Raw genomic sequence first — 23992 nt, 5'->3', positions numbered from 1 at the left:
GAAATCTTCACAATTTATGTTCCTCTGCCGCAGCTCCAGCCGGTCCCTCCATTCAGGGTCCCTGACTTCCCGCAACATAAAACTTTATATGGAACCAAAAAAGATCCCGCATAACCAAGACAATCCTGGGCAAGAAGAACAAATCTGGAAGCATCATGCTACCTGACTTCAAAGTATACCACAAGACTACAGTAACCAAAACAGCATGTTACTGGTACCAAGACAGAGATATGGACGAATGGAACAGAACAGAGGCCTCAGAAATAACACCACGCATCTACAGCCATCTGATCTTTGACAAACGTGACACAAACAAGCAATGGGGAAAAGATTCCCTATTTAATAAATGTTGTTGGGAAAACTGGCTAGCCATATGCAGAAAACTGAAACTGGATCCCTTCTTTACACCTATACAAAAATCAACTCAAGATGGGTCAGGGCCTTAACTGTAAGACCTAGGACCATAAAAATCCTAGAAGAAAACCTGGGCAATACTATTCATTCAGGATGTAGGCATGGGCAGAGACTTCATGACCAAAACACCAAAAGCAACGGCAACAAAAGCCAAAATTTACAAATGGGATCTAAGTAAATTAAAGAGCTTCTGCACAGCAAAAGAAACTATCATCAGAGTGAACAGGCAACTTACAGAATGGGAAAAAATTTTTGCAGTCTACTCATCTGACAAAGGGCTAATACTCAGAATCTACAAAGAACTTAAACAAATTTACAAGAAAAAACCCCATATAAAAATGGGCAAAAGATATGAATAGACACTTCTCAAAAGAAGACATTTATGCAGCCAACAGACATGGAAAAAATGCTCATCATCACTGGTCATTAGAGAAATGCAAATCAAAACCACAATGAGATACCATCTCACGCCAGTTAGAATGGCAATCATTAAAAAGTCAGGAAAGGCCGGGCGCGGTGGCTCAAGCCTGTAATCCCAGCACTTTGGGAGGCCGAGGCGGGCGGATCACAAGGTCAGGAGATCGAGACCATCCTGGCTAACACGGTGAAACCCCGTCTCTACTAAAAAATACAAAAAACGAGCCGGGCGAGGTGGCGGGCGCCTGTAGTCCCAGCTACTCGAGAGGCTGAGGCAGGAGAATGGCATGAACCCAGGAGGCGGAGCTTGCAGTGAGCTGAGATCTGGCCACTGCACTCCAGCCTGGGTGACAGAGCGAGACTCCGTCTCAAAAAAAAAAAAAAAAAAAGTCAGGAAACAACAGATGCTGGAGAGGATGTGGAGACATAGGAACACTTTTACACTGTTGGTGGGAGTGTAAATTAGTTCAACCATTGTGGAAGACAGTGTGGCAATTCCTCAAGGATATAGAACCAGAAATACCATCTAACCCAGCAGTCCCATTACTGGGTATATACCCAGAGGATTATAAATCATTCTGCTGTAAAGACACATGCAGACATATGTTTATTGTGGCACTATTCACAATGACAAAGACTTGGAACCAACCCAAATGTCCTTCAATAATAGACTGGATAAAGAAAATGTGCATATACACCATGGAATACTATGCAGCCACAAAGAAGGATGAGTTCATGTTCTCTGCAGGGACATGAAGCTGGAAACCATCATTCTCAACAAACTATCACAAGAACAGAAAACCAAACACAGCATGTTCTCACTCATAAGTGGGAGTTGGACAGTGAGAACAGTGAGAACACATGGACGTAGGGAGGGGAACATCACACACTGGGGCCTGTCAGTGGGTGAAGGGCTAGGGGAGGGATAACATTAGGAGAAATACCTAATGTAGGTGATGGGTTGTTGGGTGCAGCAAAAACACCATGGCATATGTATACCTATGTAACAAAACTGCACATTCTGCACGTGAACCCCAGAACTTAGTTTATTATTTAAAAAATTCCTCTGAATTTTCTTTTACTTACCTGTCCTGTTTCCTGCCCCTTAATCCTACCCAGAACGGGGTTGGGGACAGCACCAGATCTGTGTGGGTTACCTGTTCAAGAAACATCTCTATTAAAAATTTCTGAGACCAGTTTTTGTTCTTTTCAAGAGTGGGAGGGTGATGTAAGAAAGAGCCTTTTTTATTATGGGATCTGATTGTCCCCCAAACAGCACTCCTGCTCTAACTAACATGATTTTGATTTTCTTTCACAAAATCTAAAGAGGGTGTGTGTGTGTGTGTATGTGTGTGTGTCAGTGGGAGTGTCTTGTGTTTTTCTGTGTTTTGTGATTCATTACTTTTTGGAAGTTGTTTGGACAAAAGTTGTTAAGAATTGCTTGAAAATGCATCCCACTGACACTCACATTCTTGTTGCCTCATTGCTGATGGGAAACCTTTTGCTTCTCCTGTTGTACTCATTGCTCCTGCTCATGTGTGTCAGGGGGACTTCTCACAGTTCATACAGCAGCACTGTTTTGAGACCTCAGCTGCCAGCCCTTACTGTTACAACATGCATGTCACATAGCACCCCATTTTTCAAAATCATTTTTGTTGGCTTGTGATTATCCTTGTAAAAGGTGCATAATTGGAAGCCTTACAGCTGTAGCTTTCTGTTTATAGCCACTGAGTAGGTACAGTTAAGCTGACTGCATTTTACATGTTGTGAGCCAGAGCCAGGGAATAGAGAGATTCAGGCTGTCTCTAAGACAGAGCTGCGGGGAGAAGCTGTACAGGACCTACTAGAAGGCAAGCATTCAGGCTTAGATAGACAGTTGAAGAATTTGTTCAAGATGTGCTATTTTGTACATTCATTTTGACTTTGTTAAACTTAAAATATCCTGTGGAACTGAAACTGTACTAGATTTAGTTAGATATATGAGTGAATACAAATTCATACACAAAGACAAATATATGAGTGAATACAAATTCATATAATATAGTTGACTCTTGAACACTATGGGTTTGAACTGTATGAGTCCACTTCCATGTGGATTTTCTTCCGCCTCAGCCACCCCTGATACCTCAAGACCAACCCTCTTCTTCCTTCTCCTCCTCAGCCTGCTCAGTGTGCAGGCAATGAGGATGAAGAACTTTATGATGATCTACTTCCACTTAATGAATAGTAAATATGATTTCCTAATAATATTTTCTCTAGCTTACTATATTGTAAGAATACGATATATAATACATGTAACATACAAAATATGTTTCAATCAGCTGTTTGTGCTATCTGTAAGGCTTCCAGTCAATAGTAGGCTAGTAGTAGCTAAGTTTTTTTTTTTTTTTTTTTTTTGAGGCGGAGTCTCGCTCTGTCGCCCGGACTGGAGTGCAGTGGCCGGATCTCAGCTCACTGCAAGCTCCGCCTCCCGGGTTTCCGCCATTCTCCTGCCTCAGCCTCCCGAGTAGCTGGGACTACAGGCGCCCGCCACCTCGCCCGGCTAGTTTTTGTATTTTTTAGTAGAGACGGGGTTTCACCGTATTAGCCAGGATGGTCTCGATCTCCTGACCTCGTGATCCGCCCGTCTCGGCCTCCCAAAGTGCTGGGATTACAGGCTTGAGCCACCGCGCCCGGCCAGTAGTAGCTAAGTTTTAGGGGAGTGAAAAGTTGTACATGGATTTTCCACTTCCAGAGGTGGTTGCTGACCCCACCCCTGTGTTGTTTAAGGGCCAACTAGATTCCTTTTTTCCCTCACAAATGGATAGTTTAAAATAGGATTAGACTTATAGTAAAAACTCTTCACTAGTTTTTACTTGGGTATTTATGTGTATACATACTTTTTAGGCAGTCGTTTAAAAAATATAACCCAATAAAATTTGGAAAATAAAGAAAATTTAATATAATCATATTCTTCCCTGGCATACACATTTTGACCTTGTGATGAATGTTCATAGTTTTTGTGTGTTTATTTAGAGAATAATAGTTACAATCATGTTTCACCTGTAATTTTATAATCCACTTAAAAATCATGCCTTATTGGCCGGGCGCGGTGGCTCAAGCCTGTAATCCCAGCACTTTGGGAGGCCGAGACGGGCGGATCACGAGGTCAGGAGATCGAGACCATCCTGGCTAACAGGGTGAAACCCCGTCTCTACTAAAAAAAAAAAACTAGCCGGGCGAGGTGGCGGGCGCCTGTAATCCCAGCTACTCGGGAGGCTGAGGCAGGAGAATGGCGTAAACCCGGGAGGCGGAGCTTGCAGTGAGCTGAGATCCGGCCACTGCACTCCAGCCTGGGTGACAGAGCGAGACTCCGTCTCAACAACAACAACAACAACAACAACAACAACAACAAAAAAATCATGCCTTATTTTATTTTTAATGCAGTTTATTATAATCATTTTTCCTTATTGCTTCAAAGACTTTTGCAAATCCAAATCATCTTTTCAAATGACCTTAAAATGTTTGAAAAAGTGCCTATATCTAAATTTTCTTAATTCTCATATTGGTTTTTCCTTGTTTTTGCTCATTATATGTATTACTAAGATGACATCTTTGTGGCAATAGGTTTTCTTCTTTCTCTTCTTGCTTGGATTATATTTTTAAGACCTAGACTCCTAGAAATAGAATTACTGGGTCAAGTACATGGAAACTATAATTATTTATATAAACCAAGTTATTCTTCAAAAATGGGTGCGTGAATTTACACTCCTGCCATTGTACAAACACTACATCATTACTGGTGCTTACGATATTACTGAATCTCAGTGTTATAATTATATAAATTATACAATCTTCAACTGAGGTTAAATCTTTAAAGTTACCTGGGAAAATACACCATTTAAAAAAGGATGGATTCAAGGGTTGTATCTTGAATCGAAGATCAAGAAGATATTTTCAAATCTTTCTCGAATTAACCTAACCAGATTTAGCAAAATTAGAAAGATATTCTAGAGAATGTTTGCATTGTATATTTCAGGATAGGTGTCTCAGCCATGAAGATCCAGAACTTGATAAAGCATTGCCAACTGTTAGAATAAACTTTTATTACCGTTTTAGAAGGACTTGAATATTTTGAGACTGGTGAATAAACGAGGCCTGAAACATTTAACTTTCTTGAATTTAAGAAGAAAAATGAGTTTAAGCTTTCCAAAGTAAACGAAGTAGGAAAAGCAGCTGAGAAGATAGAACTGTTCAAGATAGTAAATATGTATAGGACCACTATGCAATTGTAGCAAATTCATTTTAATTGAGATAGAATTTGACTCCTTAACCAAAGTTACAATTCTGGGAATAAGAATAAAGCTATGGCTTAGAGTATGACCACTGTGTTTGCATCATAAATATGCACACATATTTTTTGAAAGGAAATCGAGGTAACATTATGTTATAACTTTTATCCTAGGCCAAAGACTATTACCTAAAAATTACTCTTCGAGCATTGTTTGAAATGAAGACCACATTTAAAGGTGGTTTGCTGCCTACTGATGAAAAACGAATTCATGTTCACAAACCAAGGACTTTAAACGGAATAAATTATAATCAGATGTTAGATTTAGACCAGCTTTAACAAAAACAAATGATTCTTTTTAGAGATGAAAACTGATGGCTTAGCCCTCAAAACTTCTATCTTTTTTCAAACTAAATGTCTTGAGAGAAGGAGATCTGCTTAATTTCATAAAGTGGGTGTGTGATCTATCAGCAGCAAATTGCTGAGTTTAAGAAATAAGAACTCCCCTGACTCCCCTAAATGTTTCTCTAGGCTTTCTAAATGAGAATGCTTTGATTTGTAGTAACTTGATTATGCAAAACTGTATTTTACAGAAGGTTAAAACAGGACCCATTGGGATCATAGACCAGATTGCTTCTGAACGATGACCATTGCTGCCTTTGTTTGCATGTCCACACTTACTCCATAAACCTCTAGATTATAGACTTGGTTTTCTTGAGTAAAGAAAATCCTCCAGTTCCGATGGACACCTGCTGATTTACTTTAGCACTTCAGGCCTCTCTTAATGAGATGCAGTATGAGGCAGTCTTAGGGCTCAAAAGGCATTTAATATATCAAGTTTAGAATATTTTAATGTTAAAATGTCTATCAGTGACTGCTTCTACCATCCTTCATTTCACTTTGAAAAACAGCTCTTTTAGGTTGTAATGAATTGTGCTAAACATTGAGAGCAAATTTGAACCTCTTACCTGCCTCAGAGTAATTAAAAGAGAGAATTGTTTCCTCACATTTCTCTGTAATGCTGGAGTTAAAGTAGATATGGGATAGATGGTAATGGGCACAACTAGTTAGGGTTTATAGGAGGCCAACTTGGCTGAGAGTTTGGAAATAAAAAGCATGGATTTTACCATGTGATTCCAGTGGTGTCACAATGCTTGAGACTTACCTGTGTGTAAAGTTTACCTGGGATGCTTGCAAAAATGCAGATTCCTGGGATCCCACAAAGATTAAAATTCAGTGGGATCTGTGGGTGGGGCACAAGAATTTGATTTTTCTCATGAGCACCCCTCTCCCTCTGTGTATCTTAAAGTAAGTTGGTATGCCGTCAGTCTACTGTAGAGCATGATAGTTGATACACTTGAGTTAGTCAGTGTGTCCAATGAAAAAATGTACATTTTGTGGTATAGTTAAATGTATTAGCAAGTTAAAAGATGGAAGGATCATGCAGATTAATTATCCATTTGGTAGTTCACAAGTTAATTTTGTGGGAAGGGTGAAATTGTATAGAATGTACATTGACGGAGGTGGAATTCTACTTGCAGTGAAAATGCCAATCTTCCATAATAGTTATTATCAGTAGTGGGAGGCCAAAACATTCTGTTGGGACAATTTCTAAAATCATAAAGGAAGTCAATAGAAAAGTGGGCAACTAGTTACTCATTTGGTACTTAAGTAATTACCTAATGAGTAATTTAATAATAGGTAATTAAGTATTTGATAAGTATTGCCAGTATTAGTTAGGCTTGTGGAGTTTTTCATAATGGTCTTCAGATAAGTTCAGATCTATATTTCTGTTATATGCAAGGGGGTCCCTCTTATTTTGAATGCTGTGGGGATCATCTACTCACTGCCTTTCCATCTGTTTGGCCTTTGGTTGCTTCTGCTTTCTGACTAATTCTGCACTGCCAAGAAGACTTCAAAGCAATAGGGCCCTCCAGATTGTTGTCACGTGGATGGTTCACTTAATTATCATCTGATATTCTTAGTATTGTGTGCCCAGTCCCACTGGGGAGAGGTGGGGCAGTAAAACTCCTGAGCCTTGCTACTGCTGTCCTGAGGGCCACAGTGATAAACTAACGTTGTTGTTTTATAGTCTGTTTGATATTTAGACTACTCAAATTTAACTATAATCTTTAAAAGTAAAATGTAAATATAAATACTATTAGGTCATGAACAAAAAGGTTAAGCGGTCGGGTGCGTTGACTCACGCCTGTAATCCCAGCACTTCGGGAGGCCAAGGCAGACAGATCATGAGGTCAGGAGATCGAGACCATCCTGGCTAACATGGTGAAACCCCATCTCTACTAAAAATACAAAAAAATTAGCCAGGTGTGGTGACAGGCACCTGTAGTCCCAGCTACTCGGGAGGCTGAGGCTGGAGAATGGCGTGAACCCAGGAGGCAGAGCTTTTGCAGTGAACCGAGATCATGCCACCGCACTCCAGCCTGGGCGACAGAGCGAGACTCTGTCTCAAAAATAAATAAATAAATAAGCAAAAGCATAATTTCCATCTTTACAAATCTTAAATGAATATTAGTTCATCCATACTTTTATGTATTTAGAAAACATAGTTGGAATGGTGTCTTAGTCTGTTTGGACTGCTGTAGAAGAATACCATATACTGGGTAGCTTGTAAACAGAAATTTATTTCTCACAGTTCTGGAGACTGGGAAGTTCATGATCAAGGTGCTGGCTGATTTGGTGTCCTTTGAGGCCCGACTTTCTGGTTCATAAATGGTACCTTCTCTTTGTGTTCTCATGTGGTGGAAGGCACGAGGGACCTATGTTCTCTCTTATAAGGGTGCTAATTCCATTATGAGGGTACCACCCTCATGACCTAATGACTTCCCAAGGGCCCCACCTCCTAATAGCATCACCTTGGGAGTTAGCATTTCAACATATGACTTTGAAAGCAAAACATTTAGACCAGAGCAAGTGGTCTAGGCGAGATTATCACAGTTGCCTTTTGTATTCTCTTTCGGTGTGAGTACTAAGCTAAAATAGCCTGGAATATTAAAACTTGTCATGCAATATATACACATAGTTTAAAAATGAAATAGTTTAAAAAGGCTTGTGATGAAAACACAGTACCCTTCCCCACAAAACATACTCTGTTCCCTAGATGTAGCTACGTTTTATTCCTTGAGCTGTTTCTTACTGATTCTCTGTTTTTGAAATCTATGATTATTGCATTCTCCCAATTCATTATCTTGAGCCATTGTCTGTTGTATTCTTGTATGGTAGAAAGGATTTAGTTCTCTACTTTTTTCCTTCTCTGTTTTCCCAATAAAGTTTAATGACAAGTTTTAGTTTAATCAGTATTCAGTGTTTATGTTATATTTGTCCTTTGGTATCTATGGAGTATTTGTTCCAGGACCTCCTATGGATACCAAAACCTACTGATGCTCAAGGCCCTGATACAAAAATGGGATAATATTTGGATATAACCTATGCATATCCTCTGTACATTTTAATCTCTAGATTACTTATAATACCTAATACAATATAAATGACATGCAAATAGTTGTTATACTATATTGTTTAGAGAACAATGACAAAAAAGGCTGTATTTGTTTAATACAGACACAATTTTCATTTTCTTTTTTTTCTGTTGAATATTTTTGATCTACAATTGGTTGAATTCACAGACGTGGAACTCAGGGAATATGGAGAGCTGACTCTCTGTCATGTATGTTGTTGTTTCCTGAGAAGCCAACGAATATACAAGTATTTCTTTTCCTTTTTTGTCAGAATTTTGTTTTTCCTGGAGTTGGTAATTGCCTTGTCCTTTTTTCCCCTTTTGGTTTAATGTTTTTTATGCCTATCAGAAATTCTTTCTACACTGTCTAATCCTCTCAGAACAATTTCCCACGTTTAAGATTTCAGATAATCATTTTTTTTCCCTGACAACTTTCCTCTTTGAAGTCTGTTGGCCTGCTTCATCCTTTACTGTTTGCCTTCTGGCCTGGCTTCACAGCTGTCATCATGGAATTTGCTCCCATCCTGGGAATTTCTCCTCACTCTTTTCTATATTTAAACCCCAGTTTCTTGTATAAGGGAAAGTTTCAGTTTCTTGGCTAACTTATTCAATTTGATACATACAACCCCTACTAATATATGGAATCCAAGTAGTAGGGAGGTAATTTTTTCCCCCTTGCAACTTAGCATGCCTGAAAATTTGGCCATATTCTTCTACTGAATTCTGGGTTTAGCCAGGTAAAGAATTTTGGGTTGAAAATAATTTTTCCCTGTAATTTAAAGCTTTACTCATTGTTATATAGCATCTCACGGCTTGAATGAGAATTCTGACGCTATTCTAATGTGACTTGTTTTTGTCTCTCTGGAAGGTTTTAAGATATTTTTATTTCAAATGTGAAATTTCAGAAGGATATGCTTTGTGTATATTTTCTTTCATTCAGCTACAAATTGAATTAACTCTACTAATATGGAACCTTATGTTTTTTGGTTCTGGAAATTTTCTGGTATATTTCTTTGATTAAAAAAATACATTTTATAGTCTGTTCTCTTTTTCTGGAAATTTGGTTAGTTGGTCTTGGATTTTTTAGAAAGCTATTTCCTCCTTTATTTTATGTATGTCTTGTTCTTTCTGGGAGAATTTTTAAAAATGTTCCATATCTTGGATAGGATTGTGATATATTTGTTCTCTAAATGTTTCTCGTTTAAAACTGTCATGCTACTGTTTTTTCTTTTGGGATAGGTGCATTACTTTTTCTTATCTTTCCAATATCAATTGTAAGTTAAAAAATTATCCCATCCTCCATTCTCTTTCCCCATTTCCCAGCCTGTTCTTCCTCATCTTCTCCTCCTCCTTTATCCTCCTTCTCCTCCCTTCTCTTTCCCTTGCTCTCTCTCTCCTGTCCTTCTCGTCCCCCTTCCTCTTCCCCTCCCCCTCCTCCCCATTCTCTTTCCCACTCTGTCCTCTTCCCCATCAGCCTCTCTCACTTTCTTCTCTTTATCATTTCCTCATCTCCTTCTCAATCCCTTCCTTCTGTTATTTTGTTTTGCTTTTGCTTATATTTTGGAGTGAGGCAGTAAAACTCTTTCTGTTTTGGTGTGATTTGTTGACTGGTGGTCCTCACCAGCAAGGGAATGACCTTATATGCTGATACATTTCATAGCGAATAACTGCTACATGGCTGTCTTATGATAGTACAGTCCATAACAGGTAGAGCATTGCATCAGCTATGGACCTGAATTGGAATATGATGCCCTAGAACTGGACATGTGGAGAACCCAGGAGCAATCTTGAACCCTGAGGAATTTCCTGGTTTTCATGGTAATGTATGGGACTTGAGTAAGTCTAAGTCACTGACACTGAAGCAGTGGCATAGATATGTACTATTTAGAAGATCATTTACTGAAGAAAGGACATTTCCTAAAAGAAACAATCTATGGGTATCACTGGTATTATACTCCTAGTATTATACAACCCCTTTTTGGGTGTTCTGGGCCCTGGACACTAAATGTCTGTATCACTCCCCCATTCTATAACAACCATAAAACTACTCCCCACCCCTCCCGCCTCCACTGCCTCAAAACCACCTATTTCAGAACACCTGTCTGAGGAGTGGGACTTCCCCTGATGAAGAAAGTGTCCTCCAGCTTGCGGGATTCTCTTTCCCTTTCACCATCACTGGAGAGCTCCCCTTCCTCCCCTGGCCAGTACCATTTGGCTCCTAGGCACAGGTGCTCTTTCAAGTGCTCTGAGGCATTGAAAAAAGAAAACAAAGTTTTGGAATCAGACATTCGTGAGTATTCACAGCATTCTCTCTGCTCAGAATTCCCTTTCCCCATGTCCTCATGTCTAAATTCTACATTAAATAATCAGTTCAAAAGTCTCTACAGTAGTTATTCTTTGAATTCCTGTACTTAATCATCTGTGACTCTTCTGTAATGTTTTAGTCTTGTCGTTTTTATTACACAACTATAAGTCCTTAGAGGTCAAAGTGGAAGGCTTCCATATTAAATGCTTACAGGGTGCTGTTTTGCATATTTCAGGGGTAAAACAGAGCCTGAGGGAGACTGAAGAATTTGCCCAGAGTTATGCCACTAGTAAATGGCAAACCTAGATTTGAACCTAGACTTTTTTGACTCCATGACTTCTATCTCCTCTCTCTGTGCCCTGTTGCTAAATAAGTTTTGTATAAATAAATAGTGAGTATTTTAGCATAAAGATGAATAAGCAGCCCTGATGAAAGCAGGCATGTCTTTTCTTTGCCCCTCCGTCAACCTCCAGTTTTGGTGGAGAAAATAGCAAAACAGACTGCCTTGTCATGGATTTCTGCATATAACCTGAACTTTAAACATGCCTGGAACACATTTGGTTCTGATTTAAAACAAGTTGGCTTGCCCCATTGCCATGTTATTACAAATACAAAAGAAATATAAACTTCATTCCATTAAATAATCATCCACATAAACTCTTAAATAGTTTCATGGCTTTGGGCTGGGCCAAAGCTGGATATTAAGGAAATGATTATTAATGTTACATATTTTATTCAAACTGGTCTAATTTTTTTAACCTTCCCACCATCCCTAAAAGTGCCAGTCAACCTTTTCCTTCCTCCTGCAAAATGTTCCCAGGAGGTTAAAACAGATAGAACTTTGATATCAAGCTGCTGACTCTTACTATTTGGAAATATTCTTTGTTTTCAGTTCCTCATAGCCTGTAGCTGTGTGCTCTACTTGAAACTTTTCAATCCTCCTTGGATAACAGCAAAGTTAGTTATCATTCCCTGTAGCGGTGCTGTAAAATGGAAATATGTGAACCACAAATATAATTTTATGTTTTATTGCCACATTAAGAAGAGTGAGACAAAACAGGTAAGATTAGTCTTACAATATTTCTTTGTCTAGCCCAATATATAGAAGTAACATCATTTCAACATATAATCAAAACATTATTGAGAATTGTACATTCTTTTTTTACTACATTTTCAAAATCCTATTTGCATTTTATACCACAGCATATGTGAATTCAGACTAGCCACACTTTCAGTGTTCACGAGGCACATGTGGCCAGTGGCTGTCGCATTGGATGGCGTAGTTCTACAGGAAGATCAGCGTAATCTCACTGTGGTGTATTAGGTATTCCTAATTCCATTAAACTATGAACATTGTTTAGATTTTGGTAAAGAGTTAGGGTTGTTTTCCTAAAAAAAATTGAAATTATGTAAATACCCAAAGTCTTCAAATAGTGTTATGACCTCAGGCCAGACTAAACGATGCTTCAGGGATTGCTTATATAAGAAGAAATAGCGTCTGAAAGTGAGACATTTGACATGACCAACGTTTCTGTTAATCATTGGACTGAAATTCCATTGACATATGTTTGGGTCATCAGTCCACCAGGAAGTCTTCATTGTCAGGCCAATAAATTTGAAGTTCGAATAAACCCTTAACAAGAGTTACTGAAAGAGTGCAAGTTAAAAGTTGCTTAAAGCAGTGAGTAATGTAGTTGTTCTCAGATTTTTGGGAATATATGTTTCCCTACATTTAATAGCAGCAGATGCTTTCTGAAACTAAAATCCCCTAGATGAGAGAATGCTGGCCTTTGCTTGCTTTCTGTTGTGCCCTGAGTGTGGCAGGGCCAGCACTGTCTTAGATTGTTCCCGGCATTGGAATATTGGCAGGAAAAAGATTTGACATGTGAAAAAAATCCCCTGCAATCCACATTTTGAGAAGTGTGCATAATCTGCAAATCTTATGGAGCAGCAGTGGTCCCCGCTGTTAGATGGATTAGGAATCCTCCCCCTAACCTCCATCATAATCTAATTCTTATTCTGTTAAAATATGTTGTGGGAAATGAAATTTTAAAACACAGCCTCAAAGGATGTCTTGGATAGTTCAATTATTGGACCATCCTCTTGTCCCAAATTGCCATGGATAATCTCTCTCTCTTTTTTGTTTTTATTCTGAGCCATAGAGCCCTTTTATAATGGGGTAAATTTCTGTTTTATTTCATGTTTCATTTGATGTGACCTTTCAGTGACAGTGGGTTTTGTTTTTAAACAGCCTAGGATTGGAAATGTATGTATATACATTTTTCTTTTTGTGGTTCACACATTTTGAAGGGTGTCTATTTCTGCCTTCTTTGGCTAGCTATTGAGTTTGGCTATAATTCACAGAGGTTTTCCAAATATTAAATTTTACTGTTTTCAGCTGCGAAGATTCTACTATAGGCCTAAATGATTAAAACTTCTCCACTGAGAGCTGCACAAAATCAGTGTTTCATTCTAGAAAGTACTAGGTTGGTTAAAGCCTAAGATCTGTACCTGGTATGATGTTATTGATTGTCTGTTATCTGTCTCTGATATTGCATTACTCATTGTGTCTCCTTAGGCAGCTTATATCTACATTTGATTTTCGTACTTTTGCCAGTGATTGCCTTATACACTGTGGGCTGAAAATAATGCTGTGACCCACCAGTAATGGTGAAACCTTGGTTCATTCTCAAATAGGAAGGAAGACTTAAAAATAATTTTTACCTGAATTTTTTCTAATTAAAAAGCAATTCAAACCATTTAAAGGTATGTTGAAAAATACAAAGAAAAAATGATAAGCAGATCCAAGAATTCTACCACTCAAATAACAACTGTTGTTAATATTTTAATATTTATCCTTTCAGTCTTTTTTCTGACATATTTACTATGTATCCATATATCTAAATACATGTTTGTTTATATTTGTGTCTGTATATGTACATGTACAGACTTTTATACAGAATTTAAGCCATTCTGGACATTCTGTTTTTTGTTTTTTTTTGAGACAGAATCTCACACTGTTGCCTAGGCTGGAGTATAGTGTCATGATTTTGGCTCACTGCAACCTCCACCTCCCAGGTTCAAGAGATTCTCCTGTCTCAGCCTCCCAAGTAGCTGGGATTACAGACATGCACCACCACTCCCAGATAATTTTTTTTTCTTCTATTTTTAGTAGAGACGGGGTTTCACCATGTTGCCTAGGCTGGTCTCAAACTCCTGACCTCAGGTGATCCTCTCACCTTGGCCCCCAAAGTGCTGGGACTGCAGGTGTGAGCCACTGTGCCCAGCCTGTGCATTCTGTTTTATACTTTAAAAAACCAAGTTAAGGTTGCATTTTTGACCATGGGAATTTAACTGCAAAATAAAACAATATTTAAGAAAAAAATATTAAAAATGAGGAAGAAAGCCATCCTTAATCCAGCCACTGTTAAGAGAAAAATCATATTTATTTTTGTCTATTCTTGATTTTTCTCAACAGGCCTATTTATTTAACTTTTTTACAGGCCGGTGAATTTGAATTGTTCACAGTGAAGCCTGGTAATTAGGTAGAGAGTTAGGGGAAAGGTAGGGTCTGAAAATTCTCACACTTACGAGATACAGCATTCAGATGACACTTTCCACTGTTGAAATTTAAAGTTAGAAGTGTTCTTCAGTTGGTTAGAGTATTTTAATGATGACTATGATTTTAATTTTAATGATGACTATGATTTTAATTCAGAAGTGGAAGAAACTTTAAGAATAAACTTAACAACTACTCTTTTCTCAGTTGGCTCTCAGAGCTTTACATGCCAGTCCAAAGTGCAAGACATAATTCATGAACATAAAAAGTTTCTCTGGGAATATCTAGAAACTGCATCTTCTACGTCTTTTGTGCTGATTCCTTTTTCAGTTGAATTTGCTGGGTTGTCAGGGAAACAGTTAACATACAGTTTTCTGGAAGCAGTTAATATACAGAATAAAATATATGGCATAACTCTTTTAGCATAAGGATTAAATTGATGCAATAAGGGAATGTTTTAAATTTTGAGTAGAATATTTTTGTACAAGAATCAGGCTACCTGAATAATTGTTTATCTTTCAAGTGACCTAAAGGCACAGCAGCCCTCTTAGTTGCAAATGTGTTGAGTTGTGTTAAAAAAAAAAAAAAGATGGAGAGGAATGCCCTGATTCTTTATGGATTTGAAGAATTACATCTCAATTATTTTTATAATTTGAACTTGGTTTTTTCTTGCCAAATTCCAAAGGGGAAGAAACCCCATTGTTTATTAAGGTAATGTTTAAAGATGTTTCATACTTTAATTGTGAAGTATGAAATGTGAAGAACATAGTCCTTGTGTTTTTAGAGTTGGCTACATAAAGCATCAGATGTTATAAGAGAAAAGCATTTTAAAATGAAAAGGATATTTAAACAGAAGTTTCCATGTGCCCCAGGAAGAATTTAAAGTCAAGCTCCCCTCCTCCCATTTAATTCAGTCATTAACTGGACTTGCTGTGTAGTTTGGGAGAATTGTAATAGTTTACACCTGTTTCAACTTTTGCTGTTTTTATTGGCAGTGGCTTTTGCCATCCCATATTTCTTGTGAAGCAAAAATATGAAATAAAATATGACAAAGCATTGGAGAAATTACAATAAACATAAAAAATGGATTGTTCAGCTTAAAATATGAAATGCTTTACCTGCACATTCAGCCAGCCACGTTTCAGTAGTATTGAAGTAATTTGTTCCTGGGGTTCTATGTCATGAAAATAAAGACAATTGCTTTCATTGGCAGGAATAATCCAGGGTTTTTACATTCGAGTGAATAAACTTTGGAACATCAGGCAGAAGTTATATTGTGTTTAAGAAAAACCTGCTAAATCATTATATGTATGCTCATGTTACTGTGGAATAAAAAAGAAGAGGGAGTATCAGTGTCTAAGATTGCAAAGACTCAATAGTAAGTATTTTAGCACAGAGTGTAATCAAACTTCAAAGGTCAAGCAATACCATGACATAAAGTATGGTTTGGCTAATTTCACAGGCACCATTTTGCCCTCCAAATATAATGAAAAGGAAATGATTTGAGTCAAGATATTATCATATCTCATATATATTTTTTCTTCTAATCCAACTCTCTAATGGTCTCCCTATAAGCGCCCTTTGTTCTTCAGGTCTAACAGTAGTTGTCCAGTTTCAGTGTTGGGTTAGGAGTGAAATGATTCACTTTTCAATGCATTGTCTAGAATGACAATAGCTAAATTAAATTGATAATAAGTTTAATTTGGGTAGAATTGTGACTGAAAAACCCTCTGGGAAAGTTGCTAGGAGAACTGAATTTTAACTTTGGCTTAATCTCACCAGTTAGGTTGCTTTGAATATTGTACAGGTCAGGGTTGTAATTTGAATGAGGGCAGGGCCTTGCCTATTTTGATTCATTAGCATTGAACCTAAGTCGTAAGTATTTGCGAAATGAAAGTGTCAGCTTTTCTGGGTCTGTAAAATGAGCATTTTATTTTATTTATCTTATTTTTTTTAAATGAGCATTTTAAATGCCTAATTTTATATTGAGAAAAATGTTCTTCAGTGATACCTTTTTCCCCAATCTCTCACTTCTTGGAAAGACTTTATATTTTGATACTGATGAATGTAAACTAAGTGGGAGAATTAGACTCTCAAATTTGGGCTCAGAAGAATCCATGTTTGGGGGAAGAGAAGACTTTTAGTGAATTGTCACTCTTTTAATAGGCTCTTGTGGCCTTTGATAGCTTTGTCTGCTTGGGGTCAGTGAAAGTCCTTCAGGTGACCTGGCATCCTGGGAATGAAATGGGGATGCTTCTTCCTAGGAAGTGCTAATGATTGGGACTCAATACCATTTGCACCTGAGACCATGATCTAACCAACAGCTCATCAGGGTCTTTTACCAAGGTATTTTTGGGCTTGGAAAATGGATACATCAGAATTGAGGTAAAATCAGGCTCAGATTTAGAATTTCTTGCACACAAACACTTGGAGTAAAAAAAGTCCAAAGATTTTTGGTGCCAGTGAACGTAATTTGCCGTTTCTGGCTCCTTGCCTGCTGTTTTCCCTCAAATCGTAAACTTGCTAAAGGTGCAGGTTTCTGGTTAAATTTTAGTGATTTTCCCCCCTAGAACAGAGTTAATAGTAGTTTATGTCTAACTTAGGAAATTTTCCCCTTTTTATTCATCTGGAAGTTGAAGGGCCATTCTGTGAAGGCTGTTTAGTGTTTTGATGGACTTGGAATGAAGGGGCATGACAAAGTGTGATATAATGAGTTTGTCTTGAGCAAAATAAGTCTCCTCAAGGAAGTTTCTGTAATAAATATAGTTGTATAATGAAATTTCAACAGATGAATTTTAAGTTGTGCAGGAATTTCATGTGGTAAAAAGGGTGATTATCTACTTTGCTTGATAGATCTTTGAAAATATATTTGATTCTAAAAATTCCTTTTCACAGAAGAGTTTCCTCAATGCCACTAGATATTTTTTTGACTCTCCATGTCCTTATCTGCTACTTTTATTGCCATGTGAAAGTGGGTATCATTGAAGGTGGCTCTTTTAAAACTATTTTTAGCCTTAGACAAAGACAGCCAAGAATTGGCTAAGTGCCCCCCAAGACACTTGTCATTAGGTTTGGGCACTGACCTTTTATCTTGCCTGGGTGTTCCCTTTAGCTAGGGCCGCCCACAGTTGCCAGTTTGCTTAGAAGTTTGTTCAACTTTACTTTTTATATTTTTATTGAGTTTTAATATTGGTATATTTTCAAGTTAGAGAATGAAAATCATTGTTTGCGGAGCAGACTACAGAGACTGTGTTTGTAGAAATGTGTGATTCAAACAGCCTATATCAGTGTGTAAGGAAAATGGATGTGCTGCAGTCAGGAATAACCCAAGGCAGACATCCAGTTTAGCATGACTCAGCGAGTTTGGAGTGCAGGCACACAACTCCACTCTTCATGTAACCACACCACATGAGGCGCATTAGGTGGCCACCCACATGAGCTTGTGCTTTGCTCAGAGCCACTATTCTCCGTAAAAGGTGTAATTACCCTGCTGACACTACATGCAGCTTGTGCCCCAGTCAGCTTGTTCATGCCAAGAGAGAGAATAAAACCATGTTGAAATCCCCTACAATTCCTCGAGTGTTCTTTCAGCTGCCTGCCACTCATCCATCCACTCCTCGGTCCTCAGCTTGGGCTGGAACGTAACACTTGGCGTGACACTTGGCATAGTCGGCAGGATACTGAGGAGAGTGAGCCTTTGGTCCCCACTGATTTCACGTTGGGCACGTGATTGCAACATGGGCTGTGGTGCCCAGTGGCAGCTGTACTGTTTAATGGGCTCTGGTGGAAACCTAGGTGGCAGTAGATTTGTCCTCCACGAGCATGGAAAAGGTGCTGAAGCAGCTGGAAGTGCAGAGCACTGAGAAGGAGTGAGCTTTTGCCGGCAGAGTTGGTTAGGCATTTTTGAATGCACTATGAAAAGTAAACCCTCAGTCCCTGAGGGATGTAGCAGAGGTAAGGGCCCTCCAGGTGCAGGCTGGGTGCCTGGAGGCCTGGTTACACAGCTCAGAAGAGGATTTAGAAGCTTCCATAAATGGGGACCTTCAGGCACAGGCGGCGTGCCTGGAGGCCCGGCTACAGAGCTCGGAAAAGGAATTAGAGGCTGCCGTGAATGCAGGCCTGGGGCTGTTGTCTCAGCCAGAGACCCCCCACTCTGATACTGAGGAAGCTGTTGGTGGGACCGAGGAGTCTGCACCATAAAAAAGAGGAAGATGCCCTGCCTGCATGGATCCCCCGACTGGAGAAAAGGGGGCCCCAACAAGTGACATGCTCACAGATGTGGATTGATTTGATTTTGGCCAGGATTGACTGAGAGAAAATCGATAAGCAGCCAAACGAAGTACTCTTAACTTTGTGCAATTCCAGAAAATGCCCAAGTGGGAGAAGGACATTGCTGCACAACCTGGTCCCACCTGGGCACTTCAGCTCAAAGACTACATATGTGCTATAGCCAACTGGGGGTGTAAAGCCTTTTCTGTATGACGAGGGAACTGACTGAGGTTTGAATTGGGGAAACACCAGATGACTGGAGGCCACATGTGGAGTTCACAGTCCACTGTTCCCCCACCAACGTATAGCGAGTGCTAGTGCTGGTAGACACCAGCACAGATACGTTTTGGGTGTGGATATTTCACATGGCTTGGCAGCCGTGCCGTCTATCAATGGGCTTGACAAAACTGAGACAGTACCACTATGTGGTGGACTTGGCTGGTGAGTTCTTTTCCAGATAGCCAGGAACAGTTTGCCTTCATGGGAAGGCAACAGTGGGCTTTCATAGTGTTGCTGCAGGGCTATATGCATAGCCCCACCATATGTCATGGTCTTGTTAATGATACTATGTTAACTTCTGATTCTCTTGCAGATTTAGAAGTGACAACACTCCCCTTGCCTAGATTAAATCTAGGCATGAGAGCATGGCAGGGTGGGCTACAGTCGTCGTGCGGATGACTTAGCTGATAGTGGGATGGATGCCTTCATGGATAGTGACTCCACGGAATGGGCTAGCACAGACATCCACTTGAGCAAAGTGTGGTGCCTACTGGGAGCAGTGGAGTACACAGAGTACAAATCCCTTAGCAGCAGAGTTGCAAGAGGTCTTAGGACTTGTAGTCCTAATGCAAGATAAGACCATGGGGCCTGAGGCACTTCTCCATTCCTGATAGAGCATGGTATACGAATGGGTCTAGCTTGGGTGCTGCTATTGCCTGGACTGCTGTCACAGTTCACCCTAGTACTGATGCCACATGATTTGATACGAGGTGTGGACAAAGCAGCCAATGGGCTGAAATCAGGGCAGTGTGAATGGTGATCACCAAGGTGGTGACACCAACGGTAATCTGCAGCAATAGCTTGGTAGTTTATTGAGGCTTAGCCTTGTGGTTAACTACTTAAAAGTAACAGAAGTGGCCAGTTAGTTGGTCACCGGCCCATATAGGGCCAAGCCATGTGGCAAAACCTATGGGAGGAAGGATGACCTCCTCCGACCAGGTATAGGGATTAATGGTAACCTATTGTTGCCTGCCCCAGTGCTCCTAAAGGCAGGGAAATAAAAGCTTAACTAAATGTATAAAGCAACATTGGTGTAATGTCACCATGAGGTGGTTGCCTACCACAACCTGGAGTTGTTGTTCCTGTATTACTGCTCTGGCCTCTGGATCCAGGGTTCTGCCCTGTGGGCATGTCTCCCCACTAGAAAAACTCCCTCTGCCTAGGGGGTGGAATGTAAGACCTATATGTTGGACCTGAGTGTCTGGGGCCTGTGTATCTAGAGCCTATGTATAAGGCCTTGTGTCGGACCTGTGTGTCTGGGGCCTGGCTTGCATGCCCAGAGCCTATGTATGAGGCCTATGTGTTGGACCTGTGTGTCCAAGGCCTGTGTCTCCCTTGGCCTAGTGGGTGGAGTATAAGGAAAATGGATCTGCTGTGATCAAGAATAGGCCAAGGCAGACATCTGGTCTAGCATGTGAGTCTGGAGTTTGGAGCGCACGTGCACAATTTCACTCATTACATAACCACATCACGTGGTGATCATCCATGTGAGCTCGTGCTTGGCTTGCAGCCACTATTGTCTGTAAAAGGTATACTTACCCTGCTAACACTGTACATATGACTTGCACCTCGGTTGACTTGCGCCCAGGTTTGCACCCACGGTTCACGCCCAGGCTGGCGCCCAGGCTCACTTGCACCAAGAGAGAGAATAAAGCCATGTCACAACTCCCTATGATTCCTCGAGTGTTCTTTCAGCTTCTCGCCACTCATCCACCCCCTCCCCTTGGTCCTCCGCTTGGGTGGAAATCTGACACTTGGCATGACAGTGTCTGGGTGCAGTTCATGCTATTGATGATGAGGAATTTGTTCAAAAAGAGAAGTTCAAAAGACGTTAGCATTATAGGTTAGTTTGCTTTTGCTGCTATAACAAGTTGCCACAGTGTAGTAGCTTAAAACAACAGAAATCTTACTTTTTGGGTCTGAAATCCGAAGTGGTTTTCACTGGGCTGAAAGCAAGGTGTTAGCAGGACTGGACTCTCTACAGAGGCCATAGGGAAAGATAATTTCTTTGATTTTTCCAACTCTTAGAGGCCACCTACATTCCTTTGCTCCTGGCTTGTTCCTCTGTCTTCAAATCTTCGTTGTCTCTGATCTGTCCTTTGTTGTCATGTAACCATCTCTCCTTGTGCTTCCATTGTCACATCACTTTCTTGTACTCTGAGCCCCCTGCTTCTTTCATTAAGGACACGATTACATTGGGCCCATCTGGCTAATTCAGGATAATCTTCCTATCTTTTTACTTAATCACATCTACAAAATCTCTTTTGCCGTGTAAGATTCTGGGGATTAGTACATGAACCCCTTTGCCGGGAGTCGTTCTTCAGCCCTACCACACATTAGAAGGCAATTTTTAAATTCCTTTCCAGCCCTTGTTTTTATGTTTTTTCAGATTGTCCTTGGAATTTCCAGAAACATGTACTCTGCAATCTGTTGTTTGGGTAAAAATGTGTTGGTAAAAAATACACATTTCTACAAAAATAGACAATGTGTCTTATATTTAACTGTAAAATTTAAGTTGGTGAAAAAAGAATTTAAATACTTGTTATTTCTTTGAGGGCAGAGAGAATTTCTGAAGTTTTGAATCTCTTTTTTTTTTTGAGACAGAGTCATACTCTGTCGCCAGGCTGGAGTGCAGTGGTGCAATCTTGGCTTACTGCAACTTCCGCCTCCTGGGTTCAAGTGATTCTCCTGCCTCGGCCGCTCAAGTAGCTGGGATTACAGGCACACACCACCTCGCCCAGCTAATTTTTGTTTTAGTAGAGATGGAGTTTCACTATGTTGGCCAGGATGGTCTTGATCTCTTGACCTTGTGATCCATCTGCCTCGGCCTCCCAAATTTTGAATCTTTCACTTAACAATGTCAAAGTTATGGTAGATGCTTGTCAAAACTTGCTAATTGACAGATGTAATTCTTAAGTGATTGTTCTGCCCTATTTCTTGGATCTTTAGTCATTTTAACAAGTGTTCTGGATACACACACACATATGCACTTCTGCTCACAAACATGGCTGTGCTGAGGTATTGCCTAGCAGGTGTTTGGTTTACTGTGGTCTTCCAGACTTTAATTTCCAGTACTTTTCACTTCAGTACCTTTCTTTGTCCTGGCCAGGCTTCTCTCATTAAGCACTATTCCACCCTACATCCGAATCGGAGTCCTCTTTGGCCTTAGAAAGATGCAGTCTGAGTCTGTTGCAAGCAAGATGCTATTGGCTGTTTTATCGCTTCTCTCCTTTTGTCAAATTCCCCACCCTGCAACACAAATGAATACAAAATGTTCATAGTCACAAGACTTATGAACACAGACTGAGAAATGGGTTTGTCCTATATTCATGGGTTACCATTTATCTATAAAAAGGATGTTCAAATACAGTGATATTTTAATTAATGTTACATGCAATTTTGTGGGCTGTGACCTTCACCATTACTGTTTAATTCTGTTTTTCTTTTTTTCTCTCTTTGTATATACAAATGAAGGAGTGAATTAAAAGTATATGATGCCAACTGAAATTTAAGTAGAATATATACTCATTGTAAAGCATAAAATGGAAACAGCTTAGAAGTAGGCCATATACATGAGCCACCTGCTGACAAGGCAGCCTCTTCTGCCTGGGATTGATCACAGATAGGAAGTGCTTGGAATGTTACAGTTGATTACTTTGAGAGTTGCATTTATTCATATAGTTCTTTAACTATGAAAGGCCGAGATCACTTTCATCATCTAAGTGTGTAGGGGTTCGTGAGTCTTTCAGACAAAGCAAAAGAGTGTTAAATAGCCTAGAGATGTGTAATTGATGGAGTAGTGTGCTAGTCTTTACCAATTTTGCATCGCAGTGAGGCATATTAGCAGGCACTGAGCTGTGGGAGAGCGAGGCTGGCATCTTGTTTGCTTTTGCATTCTCATATCTGATGCTTGAAAGTTTTTTGAATACATACATTGAAAAAGTATTTTAAATGTGCACATTTTTATTTACAGCTGCTGCTGAAGGGAAAGGCAGAAGTGGGGAAGACTTTTTTCAAAAGGTAAGTTGCCTTTTACTCTTGTCATGGTGATAAGTAAGAGGAAATATACTTATCTCAGCAGCCACCCTAGAAGCCCCCGAACGCTCCCCTTCATGTGGAGGAGAACAGGTTTCCATAGGGGAGCTGGAAACAGAGCTAGCCAGGAAAAGGGGGGATGCTCTATGAGACATAACCATTCCAAGAAGGCTCCTTCCAGGGAAAATCTAATGAAATTTTTGCTTGAAGGCAAATAAACAGAATGTAAGAGGGCTCAGAGGTGGATCAATTCATGTGGCATTCATACTTCGTTTGGCTGGCGTGTGACATAGAAGGGGTTTATTGTGCAAGGTGAGGTACACTATCCTATATGATGAATATGGTGGGGGATCTTTTCTAAAGATACTTAAATTAAAACAAATTTTAAAATGTTCTACTGGCCAAATAGAATGTGCCAGACTACGAGTTTTCCACCCTTGCTTTATAGTCTCAGGCTGTTGCAGTTTAGGTACTATACCCCCTGACTTGGTGTTATCTGACATTGTTTAATTTCCAACTTACACTCAATACCTAAGCATTTCAGAATGCCCTGGCCTTAGCTGGGGACAGGGTTAGCAACCAGGATAAGACAAGGGAAGACAAATAGGCTGGGTGCAGTGGCTCATACCTGTAATCCCACCACTTTTTGAGGCCGAGGCTGTCGGATTACTTGAGTTCAGGAATTGAAGACCAGCCTGGGGCAGGGCATGGTGGTATGCACCTATAATCCTAGCACTCTGGGAGGCCGAGGTGGGTGGATCACTTGAGGTCAGGAGTTTGAGACCAGCCTGGCCAAAAGCCTGTCTCTACTAAAAATACAAAAGTTAACCAGGCTTGGTGGCAGATGCCTGTAATCCCAGTTACTTGGGAGGCTGAGGCACGAGAGTCACTTGAACCCAGGAGGCAGAGGTTGCAGTGAGCTGAGATCGTGCCACTGCACTCCAGCCTGGGCAACCGAGTGAGACT

The 23992-nt window shown here is 39.9% G+C and overlaps 1 protein-coding gene across 3 annotated transcripts in view; it reads left to right on the top strand.

The window, feature by feature from the left end:
• Nucleotides 1-23992, top strand: part of BICC1 (BicC family RNA binding protein 1) — a 332167-nt gene that overhangs the window by 93027 nt on the left and 215148 nt on the right. For all 3 annotated transcript variants that reach the window (XM_033208725.1, XM_033208724.1, XM_033208726.1), the window contains exon 2: nt 22965-23011. In XM_033208725.1, the coding sequence (XP_033064616.1) occupies nt 22965-23011 (47 nt within the window). The remainder of the gene's footprint in view (nt 1-22964; nt 23012-23992) is intronic.

The sequence above is a fragment of the Trachypithecus francoisi genome, unplaced genomic scaffold, assembly GCF_009764315.1.
Source record: "Trachypithecus francoisi isolate TF-2019V2 unplaced genomic scaffold, Tfra_2.0 Lachesis_group9, whole genome shotgun sequence".
In the NCBI taxonomy this organism is placed as follows: Eukaryota; Metazoa; Chordata; class Mammalia; order Primates; family Cercopithecidae; genus Trachypithecus; species Trachypithecus francoisi.
Note: the sequence above shows the minus strand (reverse complement) of the source record. Positions and strands in the feature narration are given on the sequence as shown.